This window comes from Histoplasma capsulatum, genomic scaffold (genome assembly GCF_000149585.1).
Source record: "Histoplasma capsulatum NAm1 scaffold_1 genomic scaffold, whole genome shotgun sequence".
Classification (NCBI taxonomy): Eukaryota; Fungi; Ascomycota; class Eurotiomycetes; order Onygenales; family Ajellomycetaceae; genus Histoplasma; species Histoplasma mississippiense.
In genome coordinates this window covers 2,963,189-2,978,295 of record NW_001813982.1, presented here as the reverse complement: position 1 = coordinate 2,978,295, position 15,107 = coordinate 2,963,189, and the positions used below count along the sequence as shown (strand labels likewise).

Genomic DNA, 15,107 nt, shown 5'->3' with positions numbered 1-15,107 from the left:
GCCCACGTCTTTACCAACCATAGATACCAAGTCATGTATCGCCGATTTCAGAACGAATTCGTTCGTAGGCACGGAGGAATATATCGCACCGGAGGTTATCAAGGGTGATGGACATACGAGCGCCGTTGATTGGTGGACCCTAGGCATCTTGATATACGAGATGCTCTTTGGGACTACGCCGTTCAAGGGCAAGAGTCGCAACGGAACCTTTGCCAACATATTAAGGGATGAAGTACCGTTCCCGGAGAGTTCAGGTTCGCCGCAGATATCGAAGTAAGTTTGCACATAAATTTCATGCTGCAATGTTAAAAAAAGGTCAACCAACCACTAACCTTCCTTGCTTCAAAAGTATTTGCAAATCCCTCATCCGCAAGCTCCTCATCAAAGACGAAACCCGCCGACTAGGAGCACGCGCAGGTGCTTCGGACGTGAAAACTCATCCTTTCTTCCGTACCACACAGTGGGCACTTATTCGCCACATGAAACCGCCCATGATACCACACCAAGGCCGAGCAACCGATACTATCAACTTCCGGAATGTCAAAGAAAGCGGTAGTGTTGATATCGGCGGCTCGGCAAAGGCCAAGGGGGTACCTCTGGACTCCGGGCTGACAACTCCATCGGGGGAAGCGGTGCCGGATCCCTTTGAGGACTTCAATAGCGTCACACTTCACCATGACGGGGAGGAACTTGGACATCATATGATTGATGATCGTGTGCCGTCGCCGTCGAATAGGCGGTGAATTTAAACGGGGAAACTTAGTCTCTCCGTTTATTTTCATCCTGGTAAAAATCGGGGGAAAGGGGGTTCCTATTTGCGCATTTTTAAGATATTTAACAAGCATATCCCCATTGAGTCGATTCAGGATCACATGCATGCCTTGCGCATATGTGTATTTGATTCGAGAAGCTCTTCCACTCACTCCCCCACTGATCCTCAACAGGTTATTCATTCAAAAACACGGGGGAAGAAAGAACAAAGAATTTATCGGCGCCGATAAGATGAAGAATAACTATCGATTACACGCGACTTCGATATTTTTTTGGTGAAGAAAAAGCCGGTATCGTATCCAGCTTTTTGATGTGTTGTTATTTTTACTATTCCTCTTTTCTCAAGCCAAAGAATTCATACTAGGGTGTTCGGAGTGTATTTGCTCCCCTTGGTCTTCAAGGGTACTTTTTTATCCCTCTTCTTTTGCCTGTTTGCTGTATACTTTATTTCCAGACCCATCTGTTTTTCTTTTTAAACCGTTTTGGCGATATTATTCATATGTGTAGGGTTCTGGCTCCCTACCTCTGTTTTCTTCCGTTTTTCGTTTCTGCTTGTTGACTCGTTGCATCTCATTTGTTGCACAAATCCGCTTTCGAGAGGAGGAACCTCATTCCGTATGGAACGCCTACCCTTTCCACTACCCAACCTCTCCCTCCCTCTGCCACGTTCCCCGCCTGCTTGCACTGCAGGAGAGGACGAAGGAAAAATGAACAAACCGTTGAGCTATGAAGGGGATCATGGAAGCTGACTGCTCTCTGCCTCGTGTTGAGCGTTTTGCAATGCTCCCTCTCTTGCCCATTTTCCTATCTACATTTCCTACTTCCCACATCAGTTATTTCTCTCTCAAATCCATCCATCAAATTCCAATTGGCCTCCTGAACTGACGGCCCACAGATAACGATGATAGTACTTATGGCTAAAGGACTCATTATATTCACCAGGGACGCTGACGATCTTCCCGAGCGCCATACGGTAGTATCCACATTAACCCTATTTTGCTCCCTCTCGGAGGATTGGCTTTGAATATTCTTTCGGGATTGCATCTGCCCCCTCCCCCAACAACCCCGATAAAAGAAGAAGGATGAGAGAGAAAAAGTAGCACTTCGCCACCTCTTCCGCGGCCAAAATATTTCCTTATGACGATTGCCGGTTCTAGCTACACTGCGCTAGTGGCTTTTTCTTGTCCACCTGTATTTTTTCCTTTGATCCGTTCAGCTTGTGATATTCTTGGGGAATAAGCGGTTCGATGCTCCATTCCCACATTGTCGTACTTGTGCGCGTAGGTCGTACAAGACACAGAGAGATGACAAGGAGATGGAGAGTGATTTGAGTACCATTGGTTTTGCGAGCACGGGTACTTTTTTACATACTGCGTAGTGTCCCGCTGTCTGAGTTATGTCTACTCATATCACGTCTATTTAGATAATTTTTTTATATATTTTAGTTTCAGCATTATTTCATTTATTTCCATAGCCTTTTTCTTCTTTGTTTAGTAAGTAGTTTTATAGGATTAGTAACTAACTACTACCCTTAGTTATAACTAACTACCTCATTGTTGGAGTAGTTCTTGGAAGGAATTCCAAAAAGGCTCTCACTTGTGCAGCGTAGATTTTAATCACTCCAAACTAATATCAACCAACATATCCATAGTACAACTGCAGGCACGGTGGTCAAATAATATTTATTTGCACTACCGTACTCGCCGGCAACTTTCTCAGCGTCATTCCATTCGTTGATTCACCATTTGAACTCATACAGTTCTACTGCGAAATCCATCACCACGCGTTCTGATCTCTCCTAAGCTTTCGCATCTAATACCCACCCTTCAACCAAAAAAGGGAAAAAAAGCAAGGAGACAAGGCAAGGGGAACGAAAAACAGAAACGAAAAAAGAAAAAAAAAAAAGAAAGAAAGAAAGAAAGAAAAATGCCCCGCCCGGCATCCTCCCTCTCATCGCGTCCCCTATCTTCCTCCGCCAACCACCATAATCTCGACATTGATATCGACACAGACGCAGAGATCGGCCTAACCGCCCAAGATAATAACAATGGCGTCGCCGCAAACATCGCAACAGGGACCTCAACTGACCCGACGACCAATCCCCTCCTCCGCGAAAACCCCCTCCTTTCCCCGCTGGAACAAGAAGTACTAAATGAGTATGCGAGGTTATTGGGGAATATGAATAAGGTTGTTATACATTCCTATCCATTGCATTTCGCCACGGGTTCATTTGAGACGGTTGAAGCTGAATTTAAAAGCGATTTATTTTTATTGATTTAATTTTTAAAGCAAGAAAATCAGCTAACAACCTCATTTTTTATAGCTCTCTGACTCCCTCTCTCACCTCTCTATCTGCCCCGCTGCGGAGACGCTCGATGCCCTACGCCTCCTAGAACGAAAAACGGCAACGGTGTGCACGCTGCTCAAGGCGAGTGTATATAGTATTGTGTTGCAGCAGCAGATTTACAATGGGGAGGATGGGGTGGGAGGTAGCGGGGAAGGGCATGAGCCCGAGCTTGGTCATGAGCAGCAGCAGCAGCAGCAGCAGCAGCAGCAGCATCACCATTATGGCGAGGAGGGGCGTTATAGTGGGTATAGCGAAGGGGATTAATTGGAGGGGACGGGGTAAATAAGCTGTTCATGTACGTGAATGATATGCATTGAGGCAATGGCCGCGTCGCTAGCTGGCTAGCTGGGTGGTTGGATAGATGGTGTTGTCAGCTTCGTCTTTTTGCGGGTTTTTTTCTATCCACAGGACGTGGATTTAGGATATGGGCAACTAAGACGAATGGAGTTCGAATGCGTGGCTTTATATTTTCTATTTACGTTTGCTATTTAGCCAGGACATATGCAGAGTTTGGTATTCAATGTTATTTATTGTGCCTTTGACCGTCGATGCACGACAATGAGGCAGGTGAGTGAAACAGAAACACCATATCTTATATCAAAAAACACGGAAATTTATATAGTATATGCCATAATTGTAAAATAGGGGAAGATGGTAGTATACAGGCAAGAACTTAGGCAAATAAGCAGTTAGGTAGGGTAAAGCAAAAACATATCCCGTAACGCTTTCTATCAAGACAATGTTTCGCTATCCAATGTATGGCAAGCAGAAGTTGTACAGATAAATTGGAAGGTTGGTTCAAACCAGTGAAATGCAAGGGAGGAGGTGTAGGAGAAAATACAACAAAAAAGTGCGCTGCCGAACATCAATTTTACTGAGCTCCAGCATAATATACCTTTCTCACGTCGACCAGCTTTCTGCCTCGGGCGCGGGCTATATCTTCAGGATCCTTTTGGCTCATCAACGCCTCGTACGTGGCTTTGACTGTGTTCATCTTGTTGCGGGATCGCGTGACCCTGGCGGCCAAATCGCGAATTCCCGCTGCACGGCACATCTCCCAGATACTTTGTTGGCAACGGAGACCGAAACCTTGGGGAGGGAGGGGATACAGTTAGCGTGACTAGATTGCAATTAGTTACGTTGGGGGGCATAATTGTCTATACCTGGTGGCCGATGCATCAATTGTAATTCTGTAGCGCCTACTTTCCCCCGTACATCTCCGTAGATGGTTCTATCCTCATATCTCAGAACGGGTCGCATATTTCGAATAGCTCGAGCATGCGCCTGCATCAACGCTTCTCCAAAGTCGCGAGATTTGCCTTCCCCGATACCCAACAGGCCCTTGCCGTTTCCTGCAACTGAAAGAATCGAAGTCTGGCGGATTTTACCTAGACGGGTTTGGTTGGAAACCATTCTCTTTACCAAAGCTTTAACCTGTAAGCCCTTGAGTGTGCGTACGGGCCAACCAGTCGCACGGGAAACTTTCTCGTAATCCAGTTGGATTTCAGGATCTTCAGCCTCTAAAATATTTGGATCCTGTGCTTGTCGTTTTAGATCTTCTTTCCTAAGTTGGAGATTTGGACCTCCGCCTATGTTATCTATTGTTTCGTACGGCTGGGTAATATCGGGAACCAACGAGGAGGCTTCGTCGACGGGATCCTTCACAAGGTTCATCTCATCCATGAACTCAAAGATTTTTTCGGGATTGTTTTCGGCATCCTCCTCAGACATCTGTTCGAGATAGTTGGCAACCTCTGTCATCAATTCCTGCTCCGTTTTCATGCGTGGGATCGGGACACTCTTGGTCATTGGGCGGCGGATATGGTGGTCGACGACAGGTTCAACGGTGGAGAAGTCATCTAGGTACTTGAGTGCCCACTGGTCATCTCTCTGGTGAAATTGTTGAGCTATATCTTCGGGGCTGATGCTCTTTTCACCCGCTTCAATTGCGGCAATCTGTTCCGGTGTGTACTCCTCCGCAAGGCGTTTCCTGTCTTCCTCCGAGTACGGTTTGAACATTTTTGGCTTGAGTTTCCGAGGGGGCTTAACGGAACGTGGATTTTTCTCCTCATTTTTTACATCATTCTTCTCATTCTTCGTATATTGAGAAAGTGACTGGTGGAATTGTCGACGCGAGATCGAAGATAGCGGAGCCCGGGATAGGGAGCAGAAGAGACAACGGGCCGGGCGTGCGAGACTCATGGTGACGGGAGCAGCTGGTGAGGCCAATACTGGCCTCACTGGCGAAGATCAATTGAGGAGAGAGAACGTCGTGGTAGATGTGGGCGAACCCGTTGACTCGCCTAGTTTGTTGATTTGATGCTGTGGTTTTTCCTACCACTTTTTTTTTCTTGGTTTTTGGTGGAGAAAGTTGATTGGTCGAAGGAAAGTTCCCAAGAGAAAAAAAAATATTAGGAGTAAATATACGCAGTAAATGCAACTATGCATGTCTATATGTATTAACGTGCTTTCCCCTTGCCCACCTATGTTTAAATCGGCTGCTAGGGCGCTGTTATTCTCTGCGCGATCCGGTTTTGAAATCTTCAGTCTACATATATCCCGAAGCCAACGTTTTATCTCCTCCAGACCATTTCACGGGTGGCAGCAAGAGGTGAATAGAATGCCCCAAAACCCATACAGAAGGGCAAATCCACGAGGAGGTCCGCAGCACAAAAAGAAGAAGGTTTCAAAGGATATTAAGGAATGCGATACAGAACAGGTGCTGCTGTTGGATGTGGAGGCGCTGCTGAGGAAACATGCTGAAGACGCAGAGCAAGCAAAGAAGGATAACCTGGAAAAAGTACCAACAGTTACACACAAGCACAAAAGCGAGAGTTTCCCAGAAACTGAAGTTACTGTATACGAGATATCCTCCACGGGAGATGGCCTGGCGCTTTCTCCTTTATTCGACCATGTCTACGTCGTACCATTTACGGTTGCGGGAGATAGGGCTCGAGTTAAGGTTGTGAAGACAATGCACGAGGAGTCTTACAGCGTGACAGATCTACTTGAAGTTATCACGCCGTCCCCCCAGCGCGATGACTCCCTTATTAAATGCAAGTACTTCGCCAAGTGTGGAGGATGCCAACTCCAGATGCTTCCCTACGAGGACCAGTTGAAGCACAAGAGGAAAATCCTAGAAAAGGCATACGCCAATTTTTCGGGGTTGCTACCTGAATTAATTCCTGCAATTCGTGATACCATGGCTTCGCCATTGCAATACGGCTATCGAACAAAACTGACACCCCATTTCCCCATGCCGACTCGGATCCAACGTGGCAGTGCGGACGGAGAGGAGTCGGAGATCCCGCCTATTGGATTCATGCTTAAGGGTAGACGAACTGTTATCGATATCGAGGACTGTCCTTTGGGAACAGATATTGTTAGACTGGGGATGAAACGTGAGCGCAAGAGAGTGGCCAAGAGCCTGCATACTTATAGCAAAGGCGCCACTCTCTTATTAAGAGAAAGTACTACACGATACTACAAAGATCCCGGCCGGCGGTCACCAAACGGCACGGAACGAGCGTCCTCTGAAGAAAGGCAACCGGTGCACGATGAGCCTGTAATCCGAAGGGAACATCCAGACTACATCGAAGAAAAGCGCTGCATCACGGACCAAAACTCAACGTCAATTGAGTACGTCGACAACTACAAGTTCCAGAACAAGGCCGGCCAATTCTTCCAAAACAACAACTCTATCCTAGCTCCCTTCACCCAATATATCCGCGAAAATGCCCTTCTCCCGCCTTCAACTTCGTCTTCCTCTCCATCATCATCTTCTGCGACGCAGCGCACCTCTAAATTAAAATACCTCCTAGATGCATATTCTGGTTCTGGTCTCTTCACCGTCACACTCTCTCCCATATTTCTCTCGTCCCTCGGTATCGACATCTCCGCTGATTCTATCGAGGCAGCCCGTAGAAATGCCCGTGCCAACAAACTTGCCAATACTGGTTTCGCAGCGGCTGACGCAGCCGCCATTTTCAAGGACGTTCCTTATCCACCTGATAAGACGCTTCTTGTCATTGACCCACCGCGAAAGGGCTGCGATAACAACTTTTTACAGCAGCTGCTATCTTACGGACCCGCGAAGGTCGTGTATGTAAGCTGCAATGTGCACACCCAAGCACGAGATGTCGGCGTACTAGTTCAGGGAGGAAACTTCAAAGGGGAAGAAGTGAGGTATGAAATTGAGAGCATTAAAGGATTTGATTTCTTCCCGCAAACGGGGCATGTGGAGGGTGTGGCAATTCTCAATAAGGTTGTTCCGAGACCAAAGGGTACAATTATAGCAGCGGTTGAATAGCCGTGCAATCTCTAATGTCAGGACGAGATAGTTCCGTCCTTCTTGACAGCGTCACAGCAGAATAAGCAGACAGCTGTAATATAGTATTAAGGCTTCGCATCTGAAGTCAAGAGATCTCGCAATCTTCAATTGAAGTTAAAAGAACAGGGTATTAATATTCATTGACAACATCCCAGACGTGGTGCAAGTTAGCCCTTATGTCTGGGAAACCGCGTTACCACTCCAGCAGCTTCAGGCGAAGTGTCCCTTCCACAATCAAATTCCAACCAGAGTTTGATATTCCCAATAGCTTGTGAATAACATCGTCGGTCCAAATGACTAGGCTCTATTACCAGGCTCTATTATGGGTGAATGCAGCTGTGATTCCAGCGCAAAAAGGCGAAGTACAGGTTATTACAACACTGGACTGTACGCAGCACAGAGAACTCCGTAAAACTTCACAATTTACTATCAAGTTAACTTTTGCGTCTTAATCAATGCCACTAACAAGATATGAGCTTGTGATCACGATCCCGCCCTGGCCACGGCGCTGAACATGGTCATGGTCTTATATCCACGCATGTCCCAATATCCTATATCCCAAATCCTTGTGGACTTGGGGAATTCCCTAATTTCTTATTCTTATCCTTGCTTTAAACTCCATTCCTGCTAGCGTTTTTTTTCATAATGGTATGCCCTCCACCACGAATGGGGCAGCGACATGTTCCCAACCGCAGATGAATCTAAAACTTGTCTCCGCCATTGCAAACTTCGCGACGAGGTATCGATAATTGATGGCCCTTTTGACCTCTCCAACAGCCTCTTCGATAAATTCGGTCCTGAAGATGGCAAACACGGGGCTGCTGCTGTTACCAGGGGAAAAAATGGGCAAATACATGTCACTAGGGCAATAGATCGGTTTGAAACCTAATTTAACTTTTTGTATTGCGACTGGTGGTGAGAGGGGCTCGTTCAATAGCACTGTGACCATCGATGATATTGAGAATGGTGAAAAATATAGCAAGATAGGGATTGCGGTAGCGTGATTGTGCTTACCAGTAATCCTTTGCCGCCACTGGATTACTATCTATCTGAGAGCCTGTTTTTTGTATGCTTATCTGTCTGTTGCTGTTTGGTAGATGCCTTCCGCACTTTCTTTGTTTACGGCTGGCAGATGTTATTATGGTATGGAATTCGTATATGCTGAATCCACAAATATAATTGGAGGACTGTATCCTTCTTGAGGATGAGCTTTCGAGTGGTAGGGATTCTCCGGGAAGTTCTTGATGCAGCTTTGGATAGTAATTACATTGGTACATGTGCCCTTTTGCTGCACACTGGTGGAATATTGCCCGGCTAATAGACAGTTCTGTACAACACAATATTGAGTATATTTTAATTTTGGTATTGGGAATCGGATTCTTGGTGTGTATTACGGAAACCTATATATAGAGAGAGATAGTTTCCATTTTTGTTAGGATACAGAGGCCATTAGGGCGTTATTCCATGGCGTATAAACAATGTCAAGTATCATTGTTGTCGCGGATCTTAATCCCCCAAATTCACCGGCCTGAGAAAGCAAGAATAGGGTGGGGAAGGACTGCGTGTAGATTCTATATTCTCCTTGGGATCATTCATTTTAAACTTTTGCTGTTGTTATCCAGCTCTAAGCCGGACGCAAGGCGAGAGATAAAATTAAATGTAAAACGATAAAATAGATGAACAAATCAAAACGAACATTTAAGGTAGTGTGGCGCGAAGAGAGAGGCCAGGAACACGCGAACGATATACATTAATAAACAGATATGCTTAAGGTGGAAGTATCTAGGTGCTTCCTGGTCCACCGAGCAAAGCAAATCTTCTGACAATGCTTGGTCCAATTTCGTCGTATTCAGCCTGAAGGGGGATCAAAGAAAACAGGTTAGTTCGTAAGCTAATATTTTGATGTTGATGGACAAACTGACCTTGGTGTGACAGTAGCTGCGGAATTCCGGTGTCTGGCCCAGCAAGCTTCCTCCGAACCACGGGCCATGCCGTTGCCGTTTATGGGTGATAACTTGAACCTCAAGGCCACCACTGCGAGCTCCGCCACTCCTAGCTTCCGATGTGCGAATTCGGGCATCAACCAGGTGCTTAATATCACGCTGCAAACGTCGGCCAAAATCCTTGTATAATGTCGAACCTCCGGAAAGGACGATATTCTTATACAGACCCCGGCGAACATCGATAGGAGAGGATTGGATAACGCCATCTACGACAGTGGGGAGGGGGGTAAGGAAATCTGACGAGTATATTTCTGGGTTGAAGAAGATTTCTGGAGCCAGAAAACGCTCGTATCCAATGTCGATGGTGACACTTCGGCCATTGGGCGATGTTACGGTGTGTTTCAAGAATCGGTCGGGTTCTCGGTCGTAGCGGGCAAATTCCTTCACGATATCCGGGCATACGTAACAATATTCCTCCTTCACTTTTTCGGCTGTCTTCATTGAGCTGTCTGCTTCTTGTCGCTCTCTAAGCAGGTTTTGAACAAAATGCGTAATGTCTCGCCCAGCAATGGGTATACTTTTGATAGAGGACCCAATAACATATCCCTCCGCCACAGGGATTACATGGGTGACACCATCGCCAGAGTCGATTACGGTACCGGTGAGAGAGCGATCCGTCACTTTGGAAGACGTCCACGAGGCTGCAAGGGCTAGGACAGCCTGAACAGCGATGTAGAGACCGGCGCAGTTGAACGACTCGAAGAAGATCTCCGCAGTATTTTCTCGGTTTTCAGGCGGGTTCAATGGCTAATAAAATCTGTCAGAATGTAGACCGTACGCACATCTGGAAGGGGGTGGGGTAAGAAAGGGGGACTAAATACAGGTTCCGTGAGAAGGAAATAGTGGTCTTCAGGCTCAACTCTGAGATATTTGAATATGGAATTCGACCAGAACCGTTCCATGTGATCCCAGTTCTCAATTTGGCCATGGCGAATTGGATAGTTGATACCATATCCGGGGCCACCCGACGCATTAATAGCTTCGTCTCCGATAAAGAAATCCAAATCTTCCGTCCCCCGCTTTCCCGATAGCTGTGAGCCGGGACCAGCACCACCAGTGAGGAATGATGGCTTGTTGGCGACTGCAGGCCGACCGGAACCTGTTCCGCCTCCTACACTACCCGCAGACTTTGTAGCAATCGCTGTGGGGAAAACAAAAGAAGGAGAATCATTGCCGGCGAACCCTTAGAAAAACCAAATGCTGTCAGTTTAAATTTGGAGGTTGGCGGGGAGAGGACCGCGCAATTTGAATTGCACCCACCGAGTTTCGAGAATCCGGTGCCGCTGAAGGAAGTAGAATATTATTAGCAACAGAAGCAGAAAGGGCTACATCGCGCAACGGTAACATACTTGTCCATGACAACGGCGGGGGTTTGAGCTGCCATTGCGAATGAGGTGGGGGTTGAGAACAGCAGCGGAGGTCAGGTTGCAATTCTTAAGGGGCCTCGCAGCCTTTTGGATCGAAGGTAATTATGGCACAGACACAAGTTACAAGCGCCAGGCAATGGCATACCCAAGCATGGCGGAGAGAAGGGGAGATTTCAGGAGCTTGTTGGTATTACCTCGTCGATGTCGTTGTCGTTCTGGAGGCTCCATCGATGTCACGGGCGATAAGAGCGCAGTCACGTGGCAATGCACCAGCTACCCGTGGACCAATTAATATGAAAATACTAGTCTGATATAGAGAAAAAGGAAGAAAAGCAGATAGAAAGATGATGTTTACTCCAAGTATTCGATAGCTATTCTCGTGGATAACTTTATTACCTCTATAACTCAAGGGGGTTCCGTTGATTTCTGCATTTTCATTCCATTCATAGTATACTCGAGTTTCCCAGCCTGATATCTATCTCTCTTTCCCCCCTTTTCATCTGGGATGGGAAACGGCATCCGGACGGTAGACAATAATAAATATCACCCGCGGCCAGCAGCTAATGCCAGGCTGCGGCTTCTCTGAGGGCGCTGATGCGTGTGTCTCCTTCTGCAGGGCTTGGGTTGTATATATATTTCGTCGCTGATGTCTTCCTTGGGCCATTTCTCTCCCATTCTCCTTCTATGGTTGCCTCCAACTATTATTCCCGTTCACTCTTATTTATCCTACAATTGTCATCTGGGGGTATTAGTCTTCCCTATGCCTTTTACCTAAGAGCAAACCTATATTCTCCTTATCGTTTCGATTCATTCTTTTTTCCCAGGAGTCACTGCTAAGTGTCTCATGAGGCTAGGCTTGGTCGCCTCCATAGCAACTCAGCCAATCTACTTACTCACTTGAAGGGCTTGACACCTCTTTATGATGCTCAGCCAGTGTTCATTGATTTGATCCATTGCACTTGCTGGTGAATTAATGTACAAAGGGCCCAGATCTCTCTTGACTCCCTCCCACAACCATTGCTGACTGGAGCTGTTTGCTCCAGAACATCCAGTGTGAATCTCAGGATTGGCACTTCAGAACAGACCATCTGCTCACCTAACTTCGCCCAAGATTTCATTTCACTCATTAGTCGCGGGCTTCTATGACGTGAAAATTATCTTACCTTTCACTTCTGGTTCCAGTTCTGAAGAAACGCGATTCTAAAACACCATGGTTTTTTCTCATTCGAAAGAGGCACATCCTCAGAATGTGTCCGCGATTTTTATCCATGCTGGCGCGGGATTCCACAGCTACCAAGCTGAGTCAACCCATCTTTGGGTGTGCAATCAGTAAGCCTTCATTTTACTCAGAATTTTATTTCCTATCGCGTTGCATTTTCTAAAACTGACCTTGCGATCAGGGCCGCAACGCTCGGAATGGCTGTGCTGAGAGCCGGAGGACGCGCTGTGGACGCCGTCGAAGTCGCCGTCAAATTTTTGGAGGACCATGAAATCACAAATGCAGGTTATGGCAGCAATCTCTCTGTTCATGGCACTGTGGAGTGCGACGCGACCATTGTGGACCATTTGGGCCGAAGTGGCGCTGTGGGTGCTGTGGAACGTGCGTGTAGAGGGTCCCTTGACTGATACCATCATAACTAATGAATTCCCCCTCGTAGATATCAAAAACCCCATTTCCCTTGCGCGTCTTGTTTTAGATGTTTCGACCAAACCTTTGTCTTTGAACAGAGTGCCACCAAATCTTCTAGTTGGCCCAGGGGCAACAGAATTTGCATATGAAAATGGAATGCCAGTCCTCCATGCTGACTTCCTCGTTTCCGGAGGATCTCGCGAACGGTGGCTGCGGTGGAAACGGGATTTAGCCCAAGTCGAGGCAGAGGAAAACCAAGAAGAGGCGCCAAAGAGCGCACAATATCAGCACCCCGGGCACACTTCGTCAACTAGGTCTCGTTTTTCTAGCCCCGGTCGTGGTATTACTTCAAGGTCATGGTGGCGTTCGACAAACCCTACAAACCCTCCGTCAGGGTCTGATGGACCCGATGGCGTGGCGTCTCCAGACACCGTTATTCGACCTCATGCACATCTACCTGATGCAAGTGAACGAGAGTACGAAGAACATATCAATACCGGGTGTTTAGGCCTTGATCTCAACAATGCAGAAGGTGTTGCGGAATCCCAAGGTGGAACTGATGGCTCCTCCCACCCCGCGGAACTCCGAAAGCGGAAGCGGACCAGGTTGCCTTTAGAGTCAGGCACATCCACATCGACCTCTTTTGGATATGCAGGAAAGGCTATCCCGCCTGAACATGTCGGAGATCAACCCCAAAGGGACCCGGCTGAGGAATCTCCTCAGCATGGCTACATAATGGGTTCAGATGATAACATTATTGACACTGTTGGGGCTATCGCTGTGGATTGCCATGGAAACATTGCAGCAGGTTCTTCTTCTGGTGGTATTGGCATGAAACATAGCGGACGCACTGGCCCAGCAGCTCTCGTGGGCGTTGGAACTGCCGTTATCCCAGTTGATCCCAAAGACGAAGCAAGAACATGCGTTGCGGCTGTGACAAGCGGCACCGGTGAGCATATGGCTACAACGATGGCCTCCAACGTTTGCGCAGAGCGGATATATTCAAGCACCCGGAAAGTCGCAGGACAGCCAGGCGTTTTTGAGACCGTGAATGAAGACGAGGCACTGGAAGCCGTGATCGACGTAGATTTTATGGGTACAGTATCTGATTTGTTACTATTCTACCCCTGAAACTTCTCGGTAGCGACCATTCCTGCCATGGCTATATTGACCTAAGTCTTTCTAGGTCATCCGGGTGTTAAAAGTAGCCACTGCCATGCTGCGATTGGGGTGATGACAGTTAAAGTTACCAGGGACGGGATTGCCTTTTACTTTGCACACAATACAGACTCTTTTGTAAGCGCCAGATCGATGTGGAAACCGTATTTGCCAAACGAACACTGCAACTGACACGCATAGGCCCTTGCTTCAATGAACTCTACCGATGCGGAACCGAAATGTCTCATGTCTCGCAATGGAGGTCACAACAAAGTTGCCCAAGGCGGACGATTTATCAGGTTTAATAGGTATATGACATGTCCTAAAGCCCTTTTTACCATGCCCATATCAAATAATAAGGGATCCATTGGACATTAGGACTGTGGAGACTTGAGTTGCTGACTTGGTGTCATTTTTGTCTTCAGGTATTCCGCCTCTTAGTGCAAGAAAAAGGTATTCTGTCCATGCGTGCAAACTTACGTTTCCGGAAGTTGTTTTCTATCAATGTGTGACTTTGAAATTGCGGCACTTCGAAGGAAGATATCTTTTCCTTGGAGACTAATTCCGTTGTCGTTTGCTTCACATAATTCCATGCTCCGGTGGGTATCCCATTCATAATTTTTTCTTTTCATTCCAATTTTTTTTCCCCTGATACTTCCTCTTTTCGACGGATTTTAGCTCAGACCATTTGTTGGAGCAACGGGCCTGGATCGATTCAATCCAATAGCTTTCCATTTATTGCTTGCTTGGCTTACACAGCAGACTTGGATTTTTTGAAAAGGGCTTTTTGCTTCAGGTCCTTTTGAATTTCAGCATGAGCAACAGACCTAACAAGTTTTCCTTCGGATGTTCCCATTATTGTGGACTAGTAAGTCAGCAGTACAAAATAGGGGGGCCTGATAAACGGGATGCGAGGATCAAATGGGATACTACCAATTTTACACCAATACACCTTGATAAACCTTGGATGTTTTGGAGGATGGCGTGCTCGCTAACAAAGAGACAATCAAGTACGGGCGCTGGAGCTTCTCCATAGACAGACAGCCTTGGCCGTGTGTGCTGCTCGGAAGAAGTGATTGGTTGGCATATCTTTTGATTTTTTTTTTCTCATACCGTTCGTTAATATGTACTCTTTTTTAATATCCGGTCTCCTCTTTGTCGTTTCTTTCGGCCTTCATCCCTCGTTCCTCACAGCCTCCTCACGCTCTTTGTGTCCACGCAGCATAGCTCTCCCTACTATGACTCTTGTTTTCATTAATTCCTCCAAGTGCCTTAAGTAGCAGAGGCGTTTTACCGTTTGTCAGACCTGCAGGAAGAAAGGCAACGTACTACATACATTTTTCTTCTGGTTGGAGGGAGGAATGGCTTGGACTTCATTACGCAGGCCTCAGGGCTGAGCCTGATGATGCATAACTCAAACCACCTGGGTGGGTAAGTAGAATAAATATAGTAGTGTGCGGAGTATATGTTGGTGTCTTCATCGATGGGTTAGCGAAGGACC

The 15,107-nt window shown here is 46.9% G+C and overlaps 6 protein-coding genes across 6 annotated transcripts in view; 4 read left to right on the top strand and 2 right to left on the bottom strand.

Annotated features, from left to right (window-relative positions):
• HCAG_00852 (serine/threonine-protein kinase nrc-2) overlaps positions 1–743 on the top strand; it is a gene marked incomplete at both ends in the record, with an annotated part of 2,341 nt that extends 1,598 nt beyond the window's left edge. The window contains 2 exons of the mRNA XM_001543756.1: positions 24–273; positions 350–743. Of these exons, the coding sequence (XP_001543806.1) occupies positions 24–273; positions 350–743 (644 nt within the window). The remainder of the gene's footprint in view (positions 1–23; positions 274–349) is intronic.
• A 1,954-nt stretch (positions 744–2,697) lies between these two features.
• HCAG_00851 (predicted protein) lies at positions 2,698–3,382 on the top strand (the record flags this gene model as incomplete). The annotated part of the gene is made up of 2 exons (XM_001543755.1): positions 2,698–2,916; positions 3,095–3,382. 2 exons carry the CDS (start codon positions 2,698–2,700, stop codon positions 3,380–3,382), a joined length of 507 nt encoding a protein of 168 aa, XP_001543805.1.
• Positions 3,383–3,989: 607 nt separating this feature from the next.
• On the bottom strand, positions 3,990–5,320 carry HCAG_00850 (mitochondrial 37S ribosomal protein MRPS5; the record flags this gene model as incomplete). Its single annotated transcript, XM_001543754.1, has 2 exons — positions 3,990–4,207; positions 4,282–5,320. 2 exons carry the CDS (start codon positions 5,318–5,320, stop codon positions 3,990–3,992), a joined length of 1,257 nt encoding a protein of 418 aa, XP_001543804.1.
• A 418-nt stretch (positions 5,321–5,738) lies between these two features.
• Positions 5,739–7,302, top strand: HCAG_00849 (conserved hypothetical protein; the record flags this gene model as incomplete). The annotated part of the gene is made up of 3 exons (XM_001543753.1): positions 5,739–6,519; positions 6,610–7,223; positions 7,270–7,302. The coding sequence occupies 3 exons, from the start codon at positions 5,739–5,741 to the stop codon at positions 7,300–7,302; spliced, it is 1,428 nt and encodes a 475-aa protein (XP_001543803.1).
• A 1,928-nt stretch (positions 7,303–9,230) lies between these two features.
• Positions 9,231–10,835, bottom strand: HCAG_00848 (Arp2/3 complex subunit; the record flags this gene model as incomplete). Its single annotated transcript, XM_001543752.1, has 5 exons — positions 9,231–9,302; positions 9,371–10,198; positions 10,273–10,634; positions 10,712–10,734; positions 10,801–10,835. 5 exons carry the CDS (start codon positions 10,833–10,835, stop codon positions 9,231–9,233), a joined length of 1,320 nt encoding a protein of 439 aa, XP_001543802.1.
• Positions 10,836–12,028: 1,193 nt separating this feature from the next.
• On the top strand, positions 12,029–13,682 carry HCAG_00847 (predicted protein; the record flags this gene model as incomplete). The annotated part of the gene is made up of 4 exons (XM_001543751.1): positions 12,029–12,147; positions 12,219–12,418; positions 12,477–13,531; positions 13,635–13,682. 4 exons carry the CDS (start codon positions 12,029–12,031, stop codon positions 13,680–13,682), a joined length of 1,422 nt encoding a protein of 473 aa, XP_001543801.1.
• Positions 13,683–15,107: the final 1,425 nt, after the last annotated feature.